Consider the following 26,375-nt stretch of genomic DNA (forward strand, 5'->3'; position numbering starts at 1 on the left):
GGGTCAACCCATTCTGAGCATGGGGGTTACAATTGCTCACGTCAACTGGAATCCTTTAAGAAGGAGTAAAAATAACGTTGCTTACCACAACTGTTGTGCATCTAGTGCTGCTCTGTGCAGTTCCACCTGGGACTGCATTGAGCAGGCCAGCCATACAGTGTTTTTGGGTAGCAATGTAAAGCTTTAGGTCCCTTATTGGATGGTCCCCTCCCCCAGCCACATCCGGGACTAGCCCAGGCCCCACCCAGGTCATGTGACTAGGGGAGAAAAGGGCACCCCTCCCGCCAGGACTTTCTTCGCTGGTGCGAGGTATGCAGGTGCTTCTTTTCCTCAGAAGCCGAGTGAAGGTTGAGTGACTACTTTGATAGTCTTAGGAACTGCATTGTGGGTCTCCGGTTTTGTTGGTTTTCTTTCTGTTCAGTAGTAAATAGTGAAGGTTGTTTTTCATTTTCCTTGCATTTGGGAGTGCAGAGAGCGATCTGGTCTCACGCCCACCTTGTGGGGCCGCACAGAGGCCACAACGAAGAATAAGGGTTTGCTGTGTTCAAGACCTGATTGTTGGGTCTTGGTTTGAGTCTCCAGGTGGGAGCCGGAAGACCTGCCTGTATTCACCCTGCTTAGTTTCACTTCTTTATCTGGGCAGCTTTGACTGCCCTGGGCTTGTTCTGGAACAACCTTTGCACGAGAACTTCACGTGTGTGTGTGTGTGTGTGTGTGTGTGTGTGTGTGTGTGTGTGTGCGCGCGTGCCAGACTTGAGAATTGTTGCTGGTTAATGGGTCTGGGAAGAGGGGCCAGTGTATTTCCTCCTGGGGGATTTCACTCATTATTATTACTTTATTATTATTTGTTTCATTTATTATACCCCCCACCCCTGAAGGGCTCTGGGCAGTGTGCAGAAAACACTTAAAAGCCATGAAAACAATTAAAACAGAATAATGTAAAAATAGAGGCAGCACAACGAACAAAATCTAATGTTGGATGGCAAACCATTAAAAAAAACCCAGGAGAGGACCAGTTGTGATAAATTGCAGCCCGCAAAGATGGCATACGGGGTGGGTGGCAATCAGCGGTTGCCCCCCCCCCCCCAAGGCCTGGTGGAACAACTCCGTTTTACAGTCCCTGCGGAACTGTCCAATGTCCCGCAGGGCCCTGACAGCTGGAGGAAGAGTGTTCCACCAGGCAGGGGCCAGGGCTATCTTCCTTCCTCGCACTTGTCCATCTACAGCAAAATAAAAATCCAGGTAATACCTGAGTTCACACAGTTCTGGAGAAACTTGGCCTAACTTAGAGAGTGAGGATGTTAAGACTTCCTCCAGGTTTCCACAGCCTTCTTCAGGGCCCTCTTCACCTCCTTGTTGCGGAAACTGTAAATGATGGGGTTCAGCATTGGGGTGATTGCACAGTACATGATGGAGACCAACGTGCCAGTCGCCAAGGAGTTACCTGCCTGATAGTTCAAGATCCCATTTCCATAGTAAATGAAGACAACAGTGAGGTGAGACGCACAAGTGGAAAAGGCTTTGCGCTTGCCAGTAGTGGACTGAATCTTCAAGATGGAGGACAGGATGAAGACGTATGAGAAAATTATGAACAGGAGGGGTCCCCCACCCACAAAAACTCCTGCCATGTGGTCTGCCACTTCATTGATGTGTACATCATTGCAAGCCATTTTCATCAGCGGAGGGAGATCGCAGAAGATGTGATGAATTTGGTTGACTCCACAGAACTCCAACTTGGTGCTGAGTGCCGTGTGTAGAGCAGAGTTTAAGAAACCCCAGACCCAAGTGGCAAAGGCCAGTACGGTGCACACCTTGGTGTTCATGAGGCGGGAGTAATGCAAAGGTTTGCAGATGGCGGCATAGCGGTCGTAGGCCATGAGAGCCAGCAGTACAGCCTCCGCCCCCATGAACGACATCAGGAAGAACATCTGGGCCATGCACTGGTTGTAGGAGATGGTGTGTTGCTGCTGCAAGAAGTTGACCACCATCTTAGGGACAGTGACTGAGGAGAGGCAGATATCTAAGCAGGAGAGATGGCTGAGGAAGTAATACATGGGGCTATGAAGGTTGGAATCCAGTTGAATCATAGTGAATATCATGAGGTTCCCCAGTACCGTGACCAAGTAGATGGCCAAGAATGTCAGGGAGATGTATATATGACCATACAGAATACCAGAGAACCCCAGGAAGATAAATTCCACCATCTGCGTCTGATTCCTGATTCCCATGGAGAACTCAAAACTTCTTCTGTAAAAAGAAAATAATCGAATGAGAGAAGAGAATTCAAGAACAATATTCCTAAACTGGAGCATGTGCAGAGGAGGGCAGCCCAAATGGTAAAAGGTCAGGAATCCATGTCCTACAAGGAGAGACTTAGGGAGCTGGATACGTTTCGCTTGGAGAACAGGTGGTTAAATGGTGACTTGATAGCCATTTGTAAATATTAGAAGGGATGTCATGTTGAAGAGGGAGCAAGCTTGTTTTCTGCTGGTTTAGAGACAATGACAAGGAGTCATGGATTCAAAGAACAGGAAAGGAGATTCCACCTAAATGGAGTCCGTGGATGTTTTTAAACAAAGGCTGCACGGCTATCTTTCAGGAGTGCTTGGATTGTGTGTTCCTGCATGGCAGGGGGTTGGACTGGATGGCCTTTGTGGTCTCCTCCAACTCAAACAAACAAACAACAACAACCTTTATTTGGCATTTAAAAATAGGTTCTAGAGCGTTGCCAGACATTTTTGAAATACAAATCAAGAGTACATTCAAAGCGCAGACAGGAAGACTGTATATAGCAGTATACAATAGTAAGTTCTGCCAATTGTAAAAGAAATTTTGCTAGTTTTTCCAAGAGCCTGACAACTGTGTTGTTTAACAGAAGCTCCACAACAGAACGGTCAGAGTCACGTTCAGATTTGTCTAGGACCAGTCTGGGAGAGAAATTCCTAGTGCCCACATATCTCAGACAGTCAAGAATAATGTGAGCAAGAGTCTCCACTTGATTTTTACAATGTGGACAAACTCTATAATTCTATGATTCTAAGACATCTTGCATGATGTCTTAGAACCTTGCCTTAGACATCTTGCTCCACATAGATCTTGGCTGTATTACCAATACATGGCCTCTCTTCTGGTTTTTCTCCCCCTTGCTCAACTGAAACTGGTCTCTCCAGCATCCCTGATGATCATCTCAGTCCCAAAGAAGCAAGGTCTATTCTCTGACCTCCACACCCAGGATCTGTCTGGTGATTTCGACACATCTGATCTCTTCCTGGCTTGAAGAGTAGGGTATTCTTGAGTCTCTGCTGAATTGGTTCTCCTCCTATGGGTAATTGGTCAGGCACTGTTTTAACGGGGTGGGGGTGGGGGTTATGTTGTTGCTTTATTTTGTTTGTGGGGTTCTTCCAGCCTTCCGTCCCCATCCTTTTCAATGTTTTCATGGTATGCTACGTCTAGATGAATTATTCAAAACTTGGTCCTTTCCGCACCATTATCCTAAAAGATTTGTAAAATGTTTTCAATCCTCCCTTTTCTTCCTACTCACTCCCTTTGACCGATTTCATGTTGCCATTATGTGTAAAGGGGGTTGAGCTCTGTGTTGAATCAATGCTTCATAGTTCATAGCCTCATGCTGCATTCTCTACTCCTTGTCTACTGGATGCTTCAAAGATGGGCCTCCCAAAAAATAAAAGAACGGAAAACTGCTGCAAATAAATAGGCGAGGGGGAACTGAGCGAGCTCAGAAAATAATGCCAATGTTTGTAACTCAGGGGAAGTGGACTCCGTATTACATATTCTATTGCATTGCGAACTCCATAAAGGGGAAAGGGAGGCTTTAATTCACCCACTGTTCATTCAGTACAGAAATTTAACTATAGTTAATTCCGATTCAGTCCTTGTGAGAATTTTACTGGAAGATCTCAGCAGGTAGCTAAATTTTGTATGCTGGCACATAATAAGCGAAGAATCATGTTAGGACCAAGAGCCAGACCACATGATGGTGACTGTAATAATGCTACAAGCTGATGATATTTTTTGTGTATAGACTTATACCATGGATATCTGTACAAATTCGATTTTTTTCTTTTGTTTATTGTTCTTTCTTTTTCTTGTTCTTCACTTCTCTTTTTTGCTGGCCTAATGGCCGTAATAAAACTGACTAAAACTGACTAAATGCCAAGGAGGAAGTAGAAAAGTGTGGGAAAACTCAGCGAGTAGATCACACAGCAACTGAAGATGTTTCCAAAACATTTCAGAAGGAGAATCCTTTTAAATGGGGATTGATTTGAAATGTTTTGAGGCTAAAAATAAAACATATGGTATTGTCGAAGGCTTTCACGGCGGGATTCTACTGGTTCTGGTGGGTTTTCCGGGCTGTGTGGCCGTGGTCTGGTGGATCTCGTTCCTAACGTTTTGCCTGCATCTGTGACTGGCATCTTCAGAGATGTATCACAGAGTCTGTTTACCACTAAGTCTAGTGAGAAGGGGAAGTTTAGTGGGATATATTGTCCATGTCCCAGGGTGGGGAACCAGTCACTAAGGCCGTTTCCGCATGGGCGGAATATGGCGGCCTGGGGACGGCAAAAACGCCGTCCGCAGGCCGCCATTTGCACAGGGGGCGCAGCTGCAACGCAGCCGCGACACCCTCCCGGCCCCACGCCAGCATTTTCCCAGAGCGCTGGGAAGCGCTCTTGTTGGGGAAATGCCGGCTGGAAGCCGCTGCTGTGCGAACGGCAGCGGCTTCCTGACGCTTTCCCCCCACCCCCTCGTTTCCCTTACCTGCTCTCCGGCCCTCCGGTGCGTCGCTGGGGCCTGGGGACATGCCCCCCTGCTCTGCGACCCGGAAGCAGGCGCGCAGGGCAGGGGAGGTGTGTCCCCAGGCTCCGGCGACGCGCCGGAGAACAGGTAAGGCAACCGGGCGACAGCACCCAGCGGCGCCGTCTCCCTGGTTCTTTCTGGGACCGTCCGTGCGGACGGTCCCAGCGTCGTCGGGTCGGCGTCGAGTACGCCGACCCGGCCTCTTCCGCATTCATGCGGAAACAGCCTAAGTGTTTGGGTGGAACTTGCTATGCAAAGGTGTGGTTGAGTGCATTGTATTGTGGGTGGGGTTATCAGTCCATTTTTTAGAGAGACCCCCTCACTTCTGCAGAAGTCTATCGCATACCCTGCAGCTGTGGAAAGGTCCACATGGGAACCACAAAACGCAGCATTCAGACTCGTGTTAAGGAGCACGAAAGGTCGGCTTAACCATCCCGAAAAATCTGCAGCTGCAGAACATGTGTCAAACAAAACTGGACATAACATTTTATTTGAGAACGCTGAAATTTTGGACAATTCAGAAAGTTACTATGTCAGACTGCATAGGGAGGCCTCTGAAATTCACAAACACCAAGACAACTTCAATAAGAAAGAAGAGATTTTGAAAATTAACAAAGCTTGGCTCCCAGTACTTAAAAAATGGACTGACACCCACACCCACAGTAGAATGCACTCAACCACACCACCCAAACACTTCATGGAGGAACAATGTCTGGCTGTGAGAAGAAGGCTGACTTTAATTCACTCACTAGACCTCATGTCTATGTACATGGATGCAAAAATCCCAGATCTTACACAGCACTGTCTTCCTCTAAGGGCTCTCAGCACCACCTACACCTGAAGACACCTGAAGATACCCACCAGGACCTCTGAACTTCTTCCCTGCCTCCAGTCCTGCCACTTCACTGCCTGTCAGAGATCTCCACTCAGATGCCTCATTGTCACCTTAGACATAATACATAAAATGCAGGCTGCCCTTCTCTTCTGTCCTCCCAGGCTCTCTGGGTCTACTCTGTGCTCATGGGCAGTGGCACCATAAGAGGGACGTCAATCACTGGTCTTATCAGATGAGTCTTTGGGGATTAGTTGCGCACACGTTTCCCACCCTCCCAAACTCACAGGACCACAGATCGGAAAAGCCTGTCAGCTTTTGAAACCTGGCAACATGCAACTCTCCCCCCTGCTCCTTCACAGAGAAAGCGAAGGGAATTAGCGAAAGGACTGCCACAGTTCATGTGGCTCATTGTAGATTAGAAACAAGCTAACTTCTGTCCGTGGGCATAACCTGTTGAGTCCCATGTGCAGAAACAGCTGAGAATGGGAAGAATGGCCAACTTCAGAGAACTGAACAGGTAGTTCAAAGAAGGGGTGTGTTCGTTGGGGACCAACAGATGTTCATATGTATGATAAAAATGCAATCACTATTTTTTAAATTGATTTGGTTAGTAGAAAACATAGCAGGAATGAACCAAGAGATGTTATATATTTTAGAATATTGAAGCATAGATGAGTTTGCATTGCATTTGAACTTACAAGACAACTGGTTAGTCAAGAATGTGTTTCATCAAATTCAACAGGGAGGTTGAAAAACCTCTAGATTTCAGTTAATTGGGACCTTCTTAGAAGAAGATTTTGGATTGATCCCTTCCCTTGTCTCTCCTGGAAGGAGACTCAAAAGGGCTTGCAGGTTCCTTTCCCATCCTCTCTCCACAACAGACACCTTGTGAGGCAGGTGGGGCTGAGAGAGTTCTGAGAAAACTGTGATTGGCCCAAGGCCATGCAGCAGGAATGCAGGGGTGTGGAAGCAAATCTGATTCACTTGATAGGACTACATTGCTCATGTGAAGGAGTGGGGAATCAAACCCGGTTCTCCAGATTAAATTCCACCTGATCTTAACCATGACACCACACTGACTTCTTGTTTGTGATTGGGTAAGGTATTTTTGTAGACTCATGTAATGGTTCTCTTATTATAATTGATGGAACAATAGTGGATTCTGTACTTTTTGGGATTTAGTCAATTCGCCACAAAAACAACCTCTGTTCCAGTGGTTCTCAACCTTCCTAATGCAGTGACCCTTTAATACAGTTCCTCGTGTAGTGGTGACCCCTAACCATAAAATTGGTATATATAAAATATAAAAGACCATTTTCCGATGGTCTTAGGTGACCCCTGTGAAAGGGTCATTCGACCCCCCAAAGGGGTCATGACCCCCAGGTTGAGAACCGCTGCTCTATTCAGTGGCGGATCCAGAGGGGGCACCATTCACCGGGGTCATGTAGGGGGCACATTTTGGATCCCCACCATCTCCCTCCCCCCACTCTTCCAGTCACCAGCCAAACAACCCCCCTCTTGCCTGGCTGGCTCTTCTTGCCCTTCCCATGCTGCTAACACAGCTGGCCCACTTTGCTTGCCCACCCCAGCAAGTTAATTTTTCCAGGGGTGGGGATTTCAGCAGGGCGACAGGGGGAATTCGACCGCTGCCTCTGTTGCCCCTGAGATTATTGTCAGTGTCTAGCACAGGCTTGGAAAATGGTCCCCTGAACCCCAGAGGAGCCACCTCTCTCCCTCCCACCCACCCAAAGCAGGAACCCTCAACAGCATCCCTGCAACTGTTGATGGTCATTTCTTCCACCTTCTTCTCCCGGACCTCCCTTCTCCCAGCTCCCTTTCCTCACCTTCCCCAGTGCTGATGTGTTGATTGAGATGATCCTTGGAACAGGATTCGGTGGTGGGGTGTTCTGCTTACTGAACTTTGGAAAACACAAGGGCATTATTTACCCCACTTAGAAAGGTAACTGGTTTCAGTACAAGTAACCCACCTTTGCACACGGATGACTAATGAAGGCTGGATCCCTCCTTCTTCTCAAGTCTGACCATTATTGTTCATCCTGTCTTCAAGATAACTTAGCCTCGAGTTTTCAGGATGTTCATGCATGGTAGCCCCTAGACATGGAATCTACTCTAGGTCTTGGAAATCTCTTTCCTCCTCCAACATGAAGTTTCCGATGCTCTGGAGCAGCCAGAGGTATACAAAGCTGATGGTGCCCTGAGGGCCTAATCCTGTTTGTGGGCTGGGGGCCTTGGGGATGCTCCTGGATTGGAACCCCTCAGGGAGTGAAGAGCACTGATTGGAAGCTCAGAGAATTTGGACGGATTGCATCAGCTCTAATCATCATATTTTCTGAAAGACTTCTCCTAAAACCAAAGCCCGGACAGGTATCATAGGAAGGAATGGACTCCAGAATGTCCCAATCCTTATTAATGATTTTTTAAAAAAATGTCCATTGCCAAAGGTGTGTAGTGGAAAACACAGAAAATCCTATTACTGCTAGAATGAGTATTCTCTGCAGGGAGTCTAGAAAGTGGAGCCATTTGAGTTCTATGTGCTACTTTTTTGATTACTGGATCTGGGTAGCCTCTTGTGCATAATTATTCCTGCAAGCTATCGGCACTTTGAATATAATCTATAGTGGCTGAAGAATTCCTTTTAACATGCAAAAAGTATCATAAGGAAGGTTCACTTTAAGATGCACTTAAGAAAGTACAAACACTTTGAAGTGTAACAAGACACTTGAAATACTCTGGGATGCTTGGTGAGTGAATTAACTATTGGAATACCCTGAAATAAACATTCACTACACACTCAAGACACTTCAGTAATTCTAATACCAAGAGAATAATTTACCCCATTCAAGTCAAGTCAAGTCAACTTGATTGTAGAGCCATAGGCTATTACAATATTACTTGGGTAGCGTGGTGGCCAAGTTTGCGGATGATCCCAAATTATGTAGGGTAGTGTTCTTATGTTCTTAGAAAAAATAGTTGATATAGTTATACCGATAACATAATAAAATTTCAAAATTAAAATTAAAATATAGACACTTTAATAGTTTACAGAATTTGATAGAATGAGTTATAGTAATGAGTGTATAGACTGTATTACCTGTATTTGTATTTTGAAAATGTTTTAATGAAAATCAATTCAGAAAAGAAATTACAGAGTTCACGCAATTCTGTAGGATCTTGATCTAACATAGAGAGTTATGATATTTAGGTGGGCTCCAGGTTTCCATGGCCTTCTTCAGGGCCCCCTTCACCTCCTTGTTGCGGAGGCTATAAATTATGGGGTTCAGCATTGGGGTGATTACACAGTACATGATGGAGATCAAAGTGCCAGTTGCTAAGGAGTAACCAGCGCTTGGCCTCTGATAGTTCAGTAACGCATTTCCATAGTAAATGAAGACAACAGAGAGGTGAGACGCACAAGTGGAAAAGGCTTTGCGCTTGCCAGTAGTGGAACGAATCCTCAAGATGGAGGACATGATGAAAACGTATGAGGAAATAATGAACAGGAGGGGGCCCCCGCCCACAAAAATTCCTGATATATTGAGTGCCAGTCCATTGATATATGCATCATTACAAGCAATTTTCATCAGTGGAGGGAGATCGCAGAAGATGTGATGAATCTGGTTGACTCCACAGAAGTCCAACCTGGTGCTAAGTGCGGTATGCAGAGCAGAGTCTAGGAAGCCTATAATCCAAGTAGCAAAAGCCAGTATGGTGCACACCTTGGTGTTCATGAGGTGGGAGTAATGCAGAGGTTTACAGATGGCGGCGTAGCGGTCGTAGGCCATCACAGCCAGCAGGCCCCCCTCCGCCCCTATGAAAGACATCAGGAAGAACATCTGGGACACGCACTGGTTGTAGGAGATGGTCTGTTGTTGGAGCAGGAGGTTCACCATGATCTTAGGGACGGTGACTGAGGAAAGGCAAATATCTAAGCAGGAGAGGTGGCTGAGGAAATAATACATGGGGGTATGGAGGCTGGATTTCAGTTGAATCATAGTAAATATCATGAGGTTCCCCAGTACAGTGACCAAGTAGACAGCTAAGAATGCCAAGGCGAGATACGTCTGACCATACAGAATACCGGAGAACCCCAGGAGAACAAATTCCACCACCTGCGTCTGATTCCTAATTCCCATGGAGAGCTCAAAACTCATCTGTAAAGGGGAAATAATCGAATGAGAGAAAATAATTCAGGAAAGCTATTGACAATCTGGAGCAAGTGCAGAGGAGGGTGGCCCAAAAGGAAAAAAGTCAGAAATCTATGCCTTATACGGAGCGACTTTTTAAGGAAACAGCAACTGAATGGAAAACTCCTGGTGTCCTTTTACCGCTGTGCTATGGAGAGTGTCTTAACCTACTGCATCTGTGTGTGGTTCTCCAGTTGCACAGTGGCAGATAGGAAGGCGCTCCAAAGGGTGATCACTACTGCACAGAGGATTATCGGCTGCCCTCTCCCCTCCTTGGAAGAACTCTATCATTCCCGAAGCCTAAAGAAAGCCCAAAATATTCCGAGAGACCCGTCTCATCCGGCACACTCTCTTTTTGAACTGTTACCATCCGGCAGACGATGCAGGTCTATCCAAACTAGGACAAAGAGGCTTAGAGACAGCTTCTACTCCAGAGCCGTGGCTACGCTGAACTCCGCGGCTTCGTGTTGATGTGTTTGGGGCTGTGTAGGGATGGGTGGAGGAAGGGGAAAAGGAGGATGGGGGATGAGTCCGAAATGGTGTGCATCGAGGAATGCTGCTGAAAATTTCATGGTGCGTGCACAATGACAATAAAATGCTTATGCTTATGCTTAGGGAGCTGGGATTGTTTCGCTTGGGAAAGAGAAGGTTAAATGGTGAACTGATAGCCATGTTTAAATATTTGAAGGGATTTCGTGTCTTCTGCTGCTCCAGAGACTTGGACAAGGAGTAATGGATTCAAGGTGCAGGAAGAGAGATTCCACCTAAACATTAGCACAAACTTCTTGACACTGGAATGCTTTGACAAGGAGTGTGGTGGAGTCTCTTTCTTTTGGTTTTTTTTAAGTGGAAGCTGGATGGTTGGGCTGGATGCCCCTTGGGGCCTCTTCCAACTCTAGGATTCGATGAATCTGGAGAAGCGAAGGTTAAAGAGGGACATGATAGCCATGTTTAAATATTTGAAGGGATGTCATGTCGAAGAGAGAGCAACCTTGTTTTCTGCTGTCTCAGAGACTAGGACATGGAGTAATAGATTCAAGGTGCAGGACAAGAGATTCCACCTAAACATGGGGAAGAACTTCCTGACCATCAGGGCTGTTGGAGACAGGAGTCGCCTTCCTTGGAGTTCTTTAAATAGAGGTTGGATGGGCATCTTTCAGGAGTGCTTTGATGGTGTGTTACTGCAGGGCAGGAGGTTGGACTGGATTTCCTTGGTGGTCTCTTCCAAATTCTATGAGTCTAAAACAACTTGCGTGAGCGGTGAATTTGGCGATACTACCATGCAGCCTGAAGCTTATTTAAGGCATGTGGGGAAAAATGAAGTTCATGTAATAGTGCCCCACAGAGATCTACACAGCCTACACTACATGACCTCTTCTCGGGTTTTTCACCTCCTTAGTCAAAGGATTGCGAAGAGCTCCAAGCGGACCTTGATAAATTAGGTGAGTGGGCTAAGAAATGGCAAATGCAGTTCAATGTAGCAAAATGCAAAGTGATGCACACAGGGGCAAAAAATCCAAACTTCACATACAAGCTACAGGGGTCAGTGCTATCAGTCACAGACCAGGAAAGGGATTTGGGCGTCTTAGTTGATAGTTCCATGGGAATGTCAACTCAATGAATGGCAGCTGTGAAAAAGGCAAACTCTATGCTGGGGATCATTAGAAAAGGAATTGATAATAAAACTGCAAAGATTGTCGTGCCCTTATATAAAAAAAGCACAGTGGAAAGCGACCGCGATCTCTAGAGTACTGTGTTCAGTTCTGGTCGCCACATCTCAAAAAGGATATCGAAGAGATAGAAAAAGTGCAGAGAAGGGCAACGAGGATGATTGAGGGACTGGAGCACCTTCCTTATGAGGAGAGGCTGCAGTGTTTGGGGCTCTTTAGTTTGGAGAGGAGACGTCTGAGGGGGGATAGGATTGAAGTCTGTAAAATTATGCATGGGGTAGAAAATGTTGACAGAGAGAATTTTCTCTCTCTTTCTCACCATACTAGAACCAGGGGGCATTCATTGAAAATGCTGGGGGGAAGAATTAGGACTAACTGATTTCTTGCTGCCATTATGTGGGGGATTTTTTGAGCTCTGCGTGAAATTGATGCTTCAATGCTTCATAGTCTCATTCTGCATTATTGACTACTCCTTGTAGGCTGAATTGTTCAAAGATGGGCCTCCCAAAAATAAAAGACAAAAAGGGAACTGCAGCAAATAAATATGCAAAGGGAAACTGAGAGAGCTCAGAAAATAACGCCAAGGAGGAAGCAGAGAAGCGTGGGGAACACAGTCAGTAGATCACACAGCAACTAAAGATGTTTTCAAAACATTTCAGCCAGAGAATCCTCTTAAATGGGGATTGATTTGAAATGTTTTGAGGCTAGAAATAAAACATTTGGGGGTTAAAACAATGCAAAACTGCGTGGAGGAACTGTTATATTTCCTGCCTGAAAACATTTTAAATGGATTGTACAGAAAAAAACCACTATCCACCCGCCAATCTAGAACATTTATCCCACCCAAGAGATTGACCCTTAAATACCAGATTGGTTTGAAAAATGTCTTAGGAAATTAAATCAGGGGTTTACATCTCTTAAAAAGGTAACTAGTTTAAGTACAAGTTACCCACCTTTGCACATGGATGACAAGTGAAGGCTGGGTCCTTCCTTCTCCTCAAGTCTGTCCATTATTGTTCATCGTGTCTTCAAGATGGGAACAACTTAGCCATGAGTTTTCAGGAGGTTCATGCATGGCAGCCCCTAGACATGGAATCTATTCTAGGTCTTGGAAACCTCTTTTCCCCTCCAGCATGAAGTCTCTGATGCCCGGGAGCAGCCAGAGGTATTCAAAGCTGGTGCTGCCCTGAGGGCCTAATCCTGTTCATGGGCTGGGGGCCTTGGGGATGCTCTTGGATTGGAAGCCCCCAGGGAGTGAGGAGCACTGGTTGGAAGCTCAGAGAATTGGGATGGATTGCATCTGCTCTCAGCAGCATGTTTGTCAAAGAGTTCTCCTTAAGAGCAGCAGTGGCGTAGGAGGTTAAGAGCTCGTGTGTCTAATCCGGAGGAACCAGGTTTGATTCCCAGCTCTGCCGCCTGAGCTGTGGAGGCTTATCTGGGAAATTCAGATTAGCCTGTGCACTCCCACACACGCCAGCTGGGTGACCTTGGGCTAGTCACAGCTTCTCGGAGCTCTCTCAGCCCCACCTACCTCACAGGGTGTTTGTTGTGAGGGGGGAAGGGCAAGGAGATTGTCAGCCCCTTTGAGTCTCCTGCAGGAGAGAAAGGGGGGATATAAATCCAAACTCTTCTTCTTCTTCTTCAAAGACTAGACATGTATCACAGCCAGGAATAGACTCTAGAATGTGCCAATTTTTATTAATGATTTTTGAAAATGTCCATAGCCAAAGGTGTGTGACTGACAGGACAGAAAATGCTATTGTTACTAGAATAAGTATTCTCTTCACGGTCTTTAGAATGTGGAGCCCTTGGAGCTCTCTGTGTTGCTATTTTGATGATTGAATCTGGGTAGTAATTGTCTGTGAAAGCTACTGACAGTTTGAATATAATATTTCGTGGCTGAAGAATTCCTTTTAAGGTGCAAGAATTGCCAGAAGGAAGAGTCACTCTAAGATGCAATTAAGAAAGTACAGAGACTTTTAAGCGTAACGGGACACTTGGAAATGCTCTGGATGCTTGGCATGTGAACTCACTACTGGAAGACCCTGAAAGAAACGCATTCAGACACTACAGTAATTGTAATACCAAAAAAGTAATGTACACAATTCAGTGTCCCCGTAGATATCTGTAATGGGTGCCAGCAGGCACTGAGTTCATATCAGAATTTCTACATACCCTGTTTCCCCGAATATAAGACATCCCCAGAAAATAAGACATAGTAAAGGTTTTGTTGAAGTGCGAAATATAAGGCATCCCCCAAAAGTAAGACATAGCAAAGTTTTTGTTTGGAAGCATGCCTGACGAACAGAACACAGAAAAATAAGACATCCCCTGAAAATAAGACATAGTGCATCTTTGGGAGCAAAAATTAATATAAGACACTGTCTTATTTTCGGGGAAACACGGTATTAAAGACTTAGATGCCCCATAAGTCATTTTACACAAGTGGGACACACAATTCTGGGTTTTATCTGGCGCTTCCAACCAGATAATTATAATTATTCTGATACAGGTCATATTTTATTACAGAAAGAAGCCTGATTTATTCATTTACTTGACATTGTTCAACCACGCGGACTCAACGTAACTAATGGCCTTTCATATTTTCTGCACTGGGGACCTACGTATATGAAGGATCTAACTAAATGTACAAAAAGCTTAAATGTAACTAATGCTCTTTCAGGTTTTCTATACATACAGGATCTAACTAAATGCACTTATTCACTGAAAAGCTCATTATTTTTGATAATATAGACTTACTATTGTGCTATAAGTAAACTCAGCATCTGCCTGACCGATATACAGGCTGGCCTAAGATTGTACTGTGTTCATAGAGAAACAGAATTTTTCATATACCTTATTAGTAATGCAATACATTTGCAGTTTTTCAACTGTATAACTTCTGGAGATGCGGTTCTCTCATTGAACGCCTTGAGCTACACTGCGATGCTTGAAGGGCATTCTGTGTACTGCATGTACAGACATTTTGGATTTTGCATATCGTTTTGCATTATGATAAGTTTCCTTCTTTATTGAACTTCATTTCCTGCATTGTTGAATTCTAGTATTTATTTTAATAATAACTTCTTAAAGTCTCATGAAATCTGAATAAAACTGGGCTTTACCAGAACCCTGTCTCTTGTATGTATCTTGGATGTCAGCTACACCAAAATCCAAAATCCATTTTTTAAGAGATTTCTTATTCCTCGGTAGTAGAGTGAAGGTTATTTGTTTGTTTGTTTGTTTGTTTATTAAATTTGATAGACCGCCCTACCCACGAACATTAAAAGGAAAGGGTGTGTGTGTGCACTGAGATATCATTCCAGAACTTCCAACAAGCGATGGCTTTTATTAAAACAATGTACCTTTTTAATGTAGACAGAGTGTTGCTTTGCAAAAATCTGGGAGAAAGGAAAAATGATCCCCACTCCTGGCTTCTGCGCCCACTTCCCCAAACAGGGTGTTTGGTGGGGGAGTTCCATGGGGGGCAAGGGGGCCCTGGGGGATGATTATGCATTCCCCACTTGACAAGTTTTGTTGTACCCAAGGACAGAGACTGCCCCCTTCTCCCTAGTGGAGTTAATCATTAACAACCGGCTCTCCGAACTGAGAAAAAATTAACAACCGGTTCCACCGAACCGTCTCAAACTAGCTGAATCCCACCACTGTCAATGGTCGAATCCCCACTACCATCTTAGCCAGGTTTCAGAACACAAACTAAACAATTTGAGGGATGACCTCCCCAGTCAAATCCCCACTACCGTCTTAGCCAGGTTTCAGAACACAAACTAACCAGGTTTGAGGGACGACCTCCCCGGTCGAATCCCCATTACCGTCTTAGCTAGGTTTCAGAACACAAACTAACCAGGTTTGAGGGATGACCTCCCTGGTTGAATCCCCACTACCGTCTTAGCCAGGTTTCAGAACATAAACTAACCAGGTTTGAGGTCGTTTGTGTTCTGAAACCTGGCTAAGACGGCAGTGGGGATTTGACCAGTGACCCTTCTCAGTGTGCAACTCTTCTGATACTCTGTCAATCTATGGATTTTGTTTGTAATGGAGTCCATGTCACTGCGAGATCTGGAGAACACAACAGCTGTGGGGCTCTTTCCCATCTATCGCCACTTTGAAAAAGAGCCAAGAAGCTTTAAGTGGCAGGTCACACATTTGGGAAACCAGCATCTTATGTAATTGTGATTTATGGCTTCTTCTGAGTTGTTTGCAACCATGGCGAACTCATTAGGGACTGTGATTAAGATTTGGCTATCTCTCATGGGAACTATCAAGAAATCACATGTGGATGAATGAATGAATAATATGATTGTGTGCACCTACATTATTCAGACAACTTAGTTACATATTATGTATTCATCATATGTGAGCTTACGTTATGTTGGCATAATTGTATAAAAGATACAGTCTTCTCTTAGACTGTGTACAGTATGAATTCATATTGCTTTTCTGATATATTATATTGCATGAACCTTCCCTTCAAGTTGGATTCTCAATTACACATGCTTTTCTCCCTTTTCTCAATTCACTTCACTTTCCTACTAGAGAATCTCCATGGTATCTGAAACAAGGAAATGTGTGACTTCCCCATTCCCCTTTGCATGGAAAGTGAAGGGAATCAGCATGCAATTTTCTTTCTTTGGGTCTGTTCCATCCTCCCCAAACTGATGGTTCCCACGCTCCAGGCCAGCATTTCAGAACAATTGGAAGGGCTTCCTTTTTAAAAAGTTGATCTATTACTTGAGCAATAGTCTTGAGCAACATTGCTTGAGCAATAGAAATTGACATGAGATTAGTAGTTAAGCAAAGTAACACTTGATCACAGATGCTCCCACTCAGAAAAAGCAACAGGAAAAACCAAAGGAGCAGCAGCCAAGCAAAATGGTGGCTCCGTTTGGAGACACTTCAAAGCAGCAAAACAAAATCATGGGCCCTTTCCGCACGGGCCAATAATGACGCCCTGGGGACGGCAAAAACGCCGTCCCCAGGGAGCCGTTCGCACAGGCGGTGCTGCCAAAACGCAGGAGCCGACCTGGTTCCCTTCCCCTTCCCTCTCCCCCAGGGCGGCCTCAGGCCGCCTCCAAAAACCTCCCTCCTGGAGGGAGGTTTTTGGAATACAGCGCATTCCCAGCGGCACGGTGCGAACGGCCCAACTGGGAATGTGCTGTTGTCCCCGTCCTTCCCCACTCACCTCGTCGCCGTCGTCATCCTGCTGGCCTCCGAAAGCCCTCCCTCACTGTCCTCCGGCCCCTGGAGGCCAGCAGGGCGACGACAGCGACGAGGTGAGTGGGGAAGGAAGGGAAGAGGCGGGTTGGCAGGGCGACGGCGCTCCACGGCGCCGTCGTCCCAGCCGGTTCTGGTACAGTCCATGCAGACAGTCCCAGCATCGTCGGGTCGGCGTTCATTACGCTGACCCAACCCCCTCCGCCTCCGTGCGGAAGGGGCCATGGAGAAAGCACACCGCAAAGCATACAACTGTGAGGGAAGCAGTAGGTGCATAAATTGCTGCATTGTGTCCCCCTACAACAAAATAAACATCCGATTAATAACAAAAGTTCACACAACTGTGCAGCAATTTGCTCTAATGTAGAAAGTGATTATGTTTAGATGGTCTCCAGCTTTCCACAGCCTTCTTCAAGGCCCCCTTCACTTCTTTGTTGCGGAGGCTGTAGATGAGGGGGTTCAGCATTGGGGTGATGACGCAGAACATGATGGAGAGCAAAGTGCCCGTCGCCAAGGAGTAACCGGCGCTTGGCCTCTGATAGTTCAGTAACGCATTTCCATAGTAAATGAAGACAACCGTGAGGTGAGACGCACAAGTGGAAAAGGCTTTGCGCTTGCCGGTAGTGGAATGAATCCTCAAGATGGAGGACAGGATAAAGACGTATGAGAAAAGGGTGAACAGAAAGGGGGCCCCACCCATCAAAAGCCCTACTATGTGGTCTGCCATTTCATTGATGTGTACGTCATTGCAAGCAATTTTCATGAGTGGAGGGAGATCACAGAAGATGTGATGAATCTGGTTGACTCCACAGAACTCCAACCTGGAGCTGAGTGTTGTATGAAGAGCAGAGTCTAGGAAGCCTATAATCCAAGTGGCAAAGGCCAGTATGGTGCACACCTTGGTGTTCATGAGGTGTGAGTAATGCAGAGGTTTACAGATGGCGGCGTAGCGGTCGTAGGCCATGACAGCCAGCAGCAGAGTCTCTGCCCCTATGAAAGTCATCAAGAAGAAGAGCTGGGCCATACACTGGTTGTAGGAGATGGTCTGTTGCTGGAGCAAGAGGTTTACCACCATCTTAGGGACAGTGACAGAGGAGAGGCACATATCTAAGCAGGAGAGATGGCTGAGGAAATAATACATGGGGGTTTGGAGGCTGGATTTCAGTTGAATCATCGTAAATATCATGAGGTTCCCCAGTACAGTGACCAAGTAGATGGCCAAGAATGCCAAGGCGAGATACGTCTGACCATACAGAATGCCAGAGAAACCCAGGAGAACAAATTCCACCACCTGCGTCTGATTCCTGATTCCCATGGAGAGCTCAAAACTCATCTGTAAAAAGAAAACAATCCAATGAGAGAAGAGAATTCCAGAAGGATATTGACATCTGGAGCTTATGCAGAGGAGGGCAGCCCAAATAGTAAAAGGTTGGAAATCCATTTGCTATGCGGAGAGACTTAGGGAGCTGGGTAAGTTCGAACTGGGAAAGAGAAAGTTAAGGGGTGACATGATAGCCGTGTTTAATTATTTGAAGGATGTCGTGTTGAAGAGGGAGCAAGCTTGTTTTCTGCTGCTCCAGAGGCTAGGACAAGGAGTAATGGATTCAAGGTCCAGGAAAGGAGATTCCACCTAAACATCAGGAAGAATTTCCTGACACTAAGAGCTGTTTGACTGTGAAATGTGCTGCCTCAGTGGGTGGTGGAGTCTCCTTCCTTGGAGGTTTTTAAGCCCAGGAGCCGGTACAGGAGGACAGACCAGGCTCTTATCTCCCTAGGAGAGCAGTGGCGGCCAGGGGTAAGTCCCACACTCTGCCTTGTTATTTACATGCCATCAAGAAGAAGAAGAAGAAGGAGAAGAAGAAGGAGAAGAAGAAGGAGAAGGAGAAGGAGAAGAAGAAGAAGAAGAAGAAGAAGAAGAAGAAGAAGAAGAAGAAGAAGAAGAAGAAGAAGAAGAAGAAGAAGAAGAAGAAGAAGAAGAAGAAGGGAGGAGGAGGAGGAGGAGGAGGAGGAGGAGGAGGAGGAGGAGGAGGAGGAGGAGGAGGAGGAGAAGAAGAAGAAGAAGAAGAAGAAGAAGAAGAAGGAGAAGAAGGAGAAGGAGAAGGAGAAGGAGAAGAAGGAGAAGGAGAAGGAGAAGGAGAAGGAGAAGGAGAAGAGGAGGAGGAGGAGGAGGAGGAGGAGGAGGAGGAGGAGGAGGAGGAGGAGGAGGAGTTTGGATTTATATCCCCCCTTTCTCTCCTGCAGGAGACTCAAAGGGGCTGACAATCTCCTTGCCCTTCCCCGCTCACAACAAGCAGCCTGTGAGGTGTGTGGGGCTGAGAGAGCTCCAAGAAGCTGTGACTAGCCCAAGATCACCCAGCTGCCGTGTGTGGGAGTGCACAGGCTAATCTGAATTCCCCAGATAAGCCTCCACAGCTCAGGCAGCAGAGCTGGGAATCAAACCCGGTTCCTCCAGATTAGATACACAAGCTCTTAACCTCCTACACCACTGCTGCTCCAGAGACTATACTTTTAGATACTGCTACGTTTTAACCATATTATTTATTGTATTTATTGTATTTTTAAATTTTAAATGTTGTACATCTCCCAGAGTCCAACCCTGACTGTGAATGGTTGGGATATACATTTAATAAAATAAACAAATAAAAATCTGCAGGTCAGAAGCAGAGGCAGCATGGTCTCTTGGCTAAATAAACCCAACTGGGAATCTGGAGACCAAGAACCCAACAGTCTTGGCGAACACTGAGCAAGAAAGAGTAGTAAAGTCAATGTGGTCTTTTGTAGCTTAGAATCAGTCAAAGCTGTATCGTGGGAATTATGTATCAAGATCGAGGGATGTATTAGTGTCTAGATGGAGGGATGTAATTGTAGCTCTCTATTCTGCACTGGTTAGACCTCACCTGGAATATGGTGTTCAGTTCTGGGCACCACAATTCAAGAAGGATATGGACAAGCTGAAACGGGTCCAGAGGAGGGCAACCAAAATGGTCAAAGGTCTGGAATCCAGGCCCCATGAGGAGAGACTTAGGGAGCTGGAGATGTTTAGTTTGGTGAAGAGAAGGTGACATGATAGCCATGATTAGATATTTGAAGGGATGTCATGTTGGTGAGGGAGCAAGCTTGTTTTCTGCTGCTCCAGAGACTAGGACTAGGAGGTTCAAGGTGAAGGAAAAAAGATTCCACCTAAACATCAGGAAAAACTTCCTGATAGTAAGAACTTTTTCACAGTGGAATGCACTGCCTAGGAGTGTGGTGGAGTCTCCTTCTTTGGAGTTTTTAAACAGAGACTTGATGGCCATCTGTTGGGAGTGCTTTGATTGTGTGTTCCTGCATTTCAGGGAGTTGGACTTGATGGCCCTTGGGGGTCCCTTACAACTCTGTGATTCTATGTGTTGAGGGTCAGGCTCAGAAGCTGCTAAAACTGGAAGGAATGTCCAACTTCGCAGGAATGCACATGTAATTCAAAATGGGGTGGGTTGGTTGGGGTCCAACAGATGTTCATGCATATGATAAACTTGTAATCATTATTTTAAAGTAGGTCTGGTTATGAGAAAACATAGCAAGACTGAGCCAACAGACATCATCATCATCATCATCGTCATCATCATCATCTTATTTATTTATTTATTTATTTATTTATTTATTTATTTATTTATTTATTTATTTATTTAACTTAATATACCGCCCCATCCCGAAGGGGCTCTGGGCGGTGTACAACATAAAAACATCATACATAAAACATCATAATATATTAGCTAGAGGAGCGAATCAAAATTATAATTAATATCTATGCTCCATCACTATAAAATCCCATTTGAAACAGCAGTTATTTCTTAGTACAGGCACCCCACGAAACCCTTACTTAAAACCTAAAACCCTCCCAGAGGAGAGGGGGGGAAGACAGTGGGTCCCAATGATGTTAAGGACCCCTATATAGCAGAAAAGGAAGGAATAAAGGAATAAAATTAAGATGCTGTATAGATAATTTTGCATGGGATTATAAAATGACTAGTTAGCTAAGAATGTGCACCATCATCAAGTGGGGTGGGTGGCTGTTACGAGATGATTTAAGAACCTATTGATTTGAATTGATTGGGAGCTTCCTCTTAGAAAGGTAAAACTTCCCTCCAGTAACATGACAAGGAAGGAAAGAAAAGCCATCAAATACCTCAATTCCGATTCAGAAATAATTCTCTCAGCGGACAAGTAATCATGAAAACAGAACAGTACAAAGAAAAAATCAGACAACTTTTTGATCCCACAACATACAAAAAACTGAAACAGGACCCTACCAACAACATTACCAGAAAAAAACAACCCTTTGACTAAGAACTCCTCAATTAATCCTAACATACGCCAACATCTATGCAAATCCGAAGCTCTGCCTTCTAGACTTTATGGATTCCCAAAAAATCCACAAGGACTTCACTCCACTCAGACCCACTGTGAGCGCCAACAGATCCCCTACATACAATTTGGCAACATTTCTGGCTTCACAATTACAAAGCCACGTTGGACATGCCACACACTACATTAAAGACTCGGTCCTTTTCATAGAAAAAATCGGCAATCTTAAACTCAGTCCCAATGACAAACTGATCAGTTTTGATGTGGTTTCCCTATTCACCAAAGTCCCCTTAGCAGACATCATCGCGCTCATTAACCAGATTTTCCCTAAAGACATTACAACCCTGTTTCAACATTGCCTCACTACCAGCTACTTCCAATGGGTTAATGAATTCTATGAACACACAGAGAGATGGGGTAGCCATGGGTAGCCCTCTTAGCCCTGTAATAGCAAAATTTTACATGGTACATTTTGAGGAAACAGCACCAAAAAAGGCCACTATATGGTTCCATTATGTGGATGACACGTTCACAATTCAGAGCCACAGAGAAGAAGAACTAAACAAGTTTCTGGACCACTCTGACAACCACTACGTCAGACTACACAGAGAAGCCATTGAAATCCACAACCACATGGACAATTTCAACAGAAAGGAAGAAACCATGAAAATGAACAAAATTTGGCTACCAGTACTGAAAAACACAAGAACCAAGACAGTGACTAATGAACACCACCCAGACAAAGGTTGTCTCCAGGCAGGAAGCAATCAAAGGGAACAAAAGGCCGGGTGCTACAATGCAGATGCCCTCACTCATTGATTATGCCAGGGGTCTTCAAACTACGGCCCACCAGATGTTCATAGACTACAATTCCCCTGAGCCCTACCACTTGGCCATGCTGGCAAGGACTGATGGGAATTGTAGTCTATGAACATCTGGAGGGCCATAGTTTGAAGACCCTGGATTATGCTATCTTCATGGTTACTCACATGCTAAATAGATAGATCCCACCCAACGCATGCAAATCAAGTTTGTTAATTGCACCCTTTACACTTGTTAACAGGCAAATGGTTCTTTCTCCCACCCTGGACATTCCACAAGCATATAGACTCCACTTGCTTTACTACCATCAGGTCCTCTGAAGATGCCAGCCACAGAGGCAGGCGAAACGTCAGGAGAGAATGCTGCTAGAACACGGCCACACAGCCCGGAAACCACACAGCGCCCCAGTTTCTTCTTAGTTTGTAATCTGTGAATCTTTGGGTAAGATACTTTTATGGATTTATGTAACTGGTCACCTTTGTGTAGCCGTGAGGGTTCTGTAGTTTGGCACAAAGAGGACCTCTGTGGCACCTGAGATTATTTTAATGGCTTTCAGAAAAAAGCACAGGCTTGGACCCCAAAGGAATCATCCCTCTCTCTCCCTCCCTCCCTCCCTCCCTCTCTTGCCAAATGAGACCTCAGTTCATTTCTTGCACCTTCTTCTCCCTGTCCTTCCTTGTCTCTGCTCCCTCTGCTCACCTTCTCCGCTGCTGATGTTCTGACCGAGCAGTCCCTGGAACACGATTCCTTGGTTGGATGTTCTGCTTGCTTTACTTTGGATAACACAAGGACAATACAAGCAAATAATAGTGGGGTGCTGTGTAGTTTCCGGGCTGTATGGCCATGTTCTAGCAGATCCTCTGAAGATGCCAGCCACAGATGCAGGCAAAACGTCAGGAGAGAATGCTGCTAGAACACGGCCATACAGCTCGGAAACTACACAGGACACCAGTGATTCTGGCTGTGAAAGCCTTCGACAATACATTAAGCAAATAATAACTTATTACTATTATTTTATTGAGGGATATGTTGATTACATAGATCAAGCTACCAAAGTGGCAAAGATACTAACTGCTGTCATTTGGTCTTGGTATATTTCATTATCCTTAGAAAAAATATACATTCTGTCCATACTGGACAAGTTCGAAATCTGAACAAACCAATAGTTCAGTAAGGCTTACCTGGAGTGGCTGCCACCAGCTAAGGGGGTCAAGTTGCCACCTCTTTTTCTGCCTCCAGGTTGAGAGGTGTTTGCCCAGCACCTGGAAATATGGTGGCCTCCAAAAGTTACTCACCTTTGCACACAGAATGGTAAGTCAGTTTGGGTCCCTTGTCCCCTTCAAGTCTGTCCATTACCATTCGTCCCATCTTCAAGATGATAACACCTTAGACTAGAGCATTCAGGATGTTTGTGCATGGTAGTCTCCAGACAGGATCTTCTCTAGGTCTTGAAATCCTCTTAATGCCTCCTGTATGAATGATGTCCTGGAGCAGCCAGAGGTATTCAAAGCTTGATGCTGCCCTGAGGGCCTAATCCTGCTCATGGCCTGGGTTCCTTGGGGATGCTCCTGGATTGAAAGCCCTCAGGGAGTGAGGAGCACTGGTTGGAGGCTCAGAGAATTGGGATGGATTGTCTCTCACAATGTCAGAGGAGATAAATATAATATATGCCCAAAGGGCTGTCCAGAACATGTATGAAAAGGTTGGTAATCCTGAATCAGGACAAAAAAAACCTTGTTGGTATTTTTTTTAAGTTTTTTTCACCTCCAAAAAAGGTGGTCATAAAAGGAAACTGAAAAATCAGATCCCGAATTTTGGTGGCATTTTTCGGGCCCATTCGGCTTGCTGTCTCCAAAAAGAAAGAAAGAAAATAAAATAAAACCTCTCTACATCCTCCTTCCCCCCCTTTCTTATCTGCAGCCTGGACGGACCCAGCATTCAACAGCATTCAACTTGGGGATGCATCTTGGATCGGGGGCCTCTTTGCTGGTTGCTCTTTGCTTTTCGGACCGGGGCTTCTTTACTGCTTACTGTTTGCTCTACTTCTCCTGACCTGTTTGGAACGCAGATAACAGCCCACAGCTCTGGCTCTCTCCTTCCTGCCAGATGGCTTGCTTTCTCACAATACTAGAATCAGGGGGCATTCATTGAAAATGCTGGGGGGAAGAATTAGGACTAATAAAAGGAAACACTTCTTCACACAACGTGTGATTGGTGTTTGGAATATGCTGCCACAGGAGGTGGTGATGGCCACTAACCTGAATAGCTTTAAAAGGGGCTTGGACAGATTTATGGAGGAGAAGTCGATTTATAGCTACCAATCTTGATCCTCCTTGATCCAGCTGGCTTGTTCTTATGTTCTTATGTTCTTATGCTATCTCCCGCCTGACCTTGGGAGGAGGCATTGGCTTTCCTACACTGTTCCCACTTTGTTCCCTGCGTGGAAAAAAGGCACCATGGGGGTTAGCTTCAGTAGAATTATACTAGAGGAAATTGGGGATTGCTACAGAACTGGCTTTTGCAAAGCCAGGCTTCAGGTGTCCAGTTCAATAAACGCTTCTGATTGATGAAATCCAGAGTGGTTATTGTGTTTAACTTTTGACCTGACAGCACCTGCCTCTAAAGTCCAAGTGTGTCTTGGAAGTAGCAGGCAGCTTGAATTCACATGGAATCCAGAAGCAAGCATATATTTCGAGTTCCAGCATAATACGCCAAAAGGTTTTGGGAAAACCTGAAAAATCTGATATGTAATACTGGCTTTTTCAAAAATTTCCAAATCTAATAAACCTGTATGCGAAAAATACTGCTTTTTCTACACATGACTAATGTAAAAACATTGTAGGCCAGCCTGGCAATTGTGTCCTAAGCTTTCTCCCTGGCATTGTCAGACTCCAGGCGGGGACTGGAGATCCCCCCAGAATTACAGCTCATCCCCAGATGACAGAGATCAGTTTCCCCCTGAGAAAATGGTTCAGTTGATGCTGTGTGCCATCTGCTTTCTACCCTGCATCCTTGGAACCCAGTGTAGGTCGCTTGGTTCTGTTTCATGGACCCAAAACCACGTCATGATCTGGTGCAGTATCACCACTAAGAATTCTCCCAATTCCTCCGCTATTCCCATCCTATCCCCTCAAAACTGTGTATGTGTTCTGTTGCTTTGATTATTGTGTGTTTGTGTATCCCCATTATCCCTAAATAAACTTATTGAACTTTATTTGCTCTCCTGAAGAATTTCTTGCAAAATCTGATTTTTGTATACATAGGCAACAAAGATCCTGAGCTTGCCCAAAGCAGATTCCGCATGGGCCAAAAACAGCTGTGTGAAAACAGTGTAAAATGGTTTAAAAGGGTGTAAAAGGGTTTACACCGCTTTCATACCACTGTTTTTGGCCCATGCGGAATCTGCCCAAGAGTCTGCTCTCACTAATTCCTCACTCTAAAAAGTAGACTCCCACCACTTCAGGTAACATGACTGACAAAACCACTTCTCTCTTCTTTGTCAAATTACCCTGGGAGTAAGAGATAATCTACTGTATCCATCTAAGAAGCAGGCAGTTTAGAAGAGTAGTTTCCATCCTTTTTACTTTGGAAACTCCCAAGTCCCAATTTATTTGGCCTGGTAACACATTCAGTGCCAACCCAAGGTTTTTTGCACTCTAGGCCAACTATGCCCATCTAGCTCAGCATTCCGTTATCTACAATGACCAACCAGATGTTTTTGAGACATCAAAAAATGTTGCACAAAGGGCACGACTGCTCCCACTATGAACCCCAAGCAAGTATAATTCCAGCACCCTTTTCTTCTCCATTATGCCCAATATTCACCACCACCACCACCACCCACCAAATTTTACAAAAAACTTGCTCTAGGTCACATCAGGACCCATTTTACTTGATTCTTTGCAACTCAACATGCATAGCAATGAAGGAAAAATGCCAATTATTGTATGATCTGGAAGATGTTTGGTTTCAAAAATGTACACCGAAGCTTTGCCTAAAATTAAACATTCAAGTTGGCTCTTTGGGGAACTACTTCACACATGAAGGTTTTCCCACAGGGAAGGGTGTGTGCTAACACCTGTAGTCAAATGTCCTGTTTTGCTTTCTGAGATGGCACATTGGTTGCATCCATCTACTCCCTCTAGTACAAGAGGCGCTCTACCTTTTTGGACAAGTTGCTGGAAAACATGGGGGAGATATAGCTGCCACCTTCCTGCTTGTGAGCTTCCTAAAGGCAGTGGTTGGCCATGCTGGGCCTAACCATTCATGTTTCTAAGTCAAAGGTCCTTGTCTTTAGTAAAAACCATGGAGAAGTGGACAGTAGCAGGTCAGCCGGTGGAGCTAATAGAGAAATTCCAGTATTTTGAAAGATGCATTTGAACTCTGTGATTGATTGATTGATTGATTGATTGATTGATTGATTGATTGATTGATTGATTGATTGATTGA

At 45.1% G+C, this 26,375-nt stretch overlaps 3 protein-coding genes across 3 annotated transcripts; all 3 read right to left on the minus strand.

The window, feature by feature from the left end:
- Positions 1-1,301: 1,301 nt before the first annotated feature.
- LOC125434620 (olfactory receptor 5V1-like) lies at positions 1,302-7,749 on the minus strand. The gene is made up of 2 exons (XM_048500151.1): positions 7,639-7,749; positions 1,302-2,247 (listed from the first exon to the last, which is right to left on the minus strand). Exon 2 carries the CDS (start codon positions 2,226-2,228, stop codon positions 1,302-1,304), a length of 927 nt encoding a protein of 308 aa, XP_048356108.1. The 5' UTR covers positions 2,229-2,247; positions 7,639-7,749.
- Positions 7,750-8,847: 1,098 nt separating this feature from the next.
- Positions 8,848-9,804, minus strand: LOC125434622 (olfactory receptor 5V1-like). Its single transcript, XM_048500152.1, has one exon. It carries the CDS (start codon positions 9,802-9,804, stop codon positions 8,848-8,850), a length of 957 nt encoding a protein of 318 aa, XP_048356109.1.
- Positions 9,805-17,118: 7,314 nt separating this feature from the next.
- LOC125434623 (olfactory receptor 5V1-like) lies at positions 17,119-18,075 on the minus strand. The gene has a single exon (XM_048500153.1). It carries the CDS (start codon positions 18,073-18,075, stop codon positions 17,119-17,121), a length of 957 nt encoding a protein of 318 aa, XP_048356110.1.
- Between the last annotated feature and the right edge of the window lie 8,300 nt (positions 18,076-26,375).

This window comes from Sphaerodactylus townsendi, linkage group LG06 (genome assembly GCF_021028975.2).
Source record: "Sphaerodactylus townsendi isolate TG3544 linkage group LG06, MPM_Stown_v2.3, whole genome shotgun sequence".
NCBI classification, from domain to species: Eukaryota; Metazoa; Chordata; class Lepidosauria; order Squamata; family Sphaerodactylidae; genus Sphaerodactylus; species Sphaerodactylus townsendi.

Bases quoted from the DNA above. Each gene is read 5' to 3' on its own strand.
- LOC125434620 (XM_048500151.1), bottom strand. From the start codon at position 2,228: ATGGGAATCAGGAATCAGACGCAGATGGTGGAATTTATCTTCCTGGGG.
- LOC125434622 (XM_048500152.1), bottom strand. From the start codon at position 9,804: ATGGGAATTAGGAATCAGACGCAGGTGGTGGAATTTGTTCTCCTGGGG.
- LOC125434623 (XM_048500153.1), bottom strand. From the start codon at position 18,075: ATGGGAATCAGGAATCAGACGCAGGTGGTGGAATTTGTTCTCCTGGGT.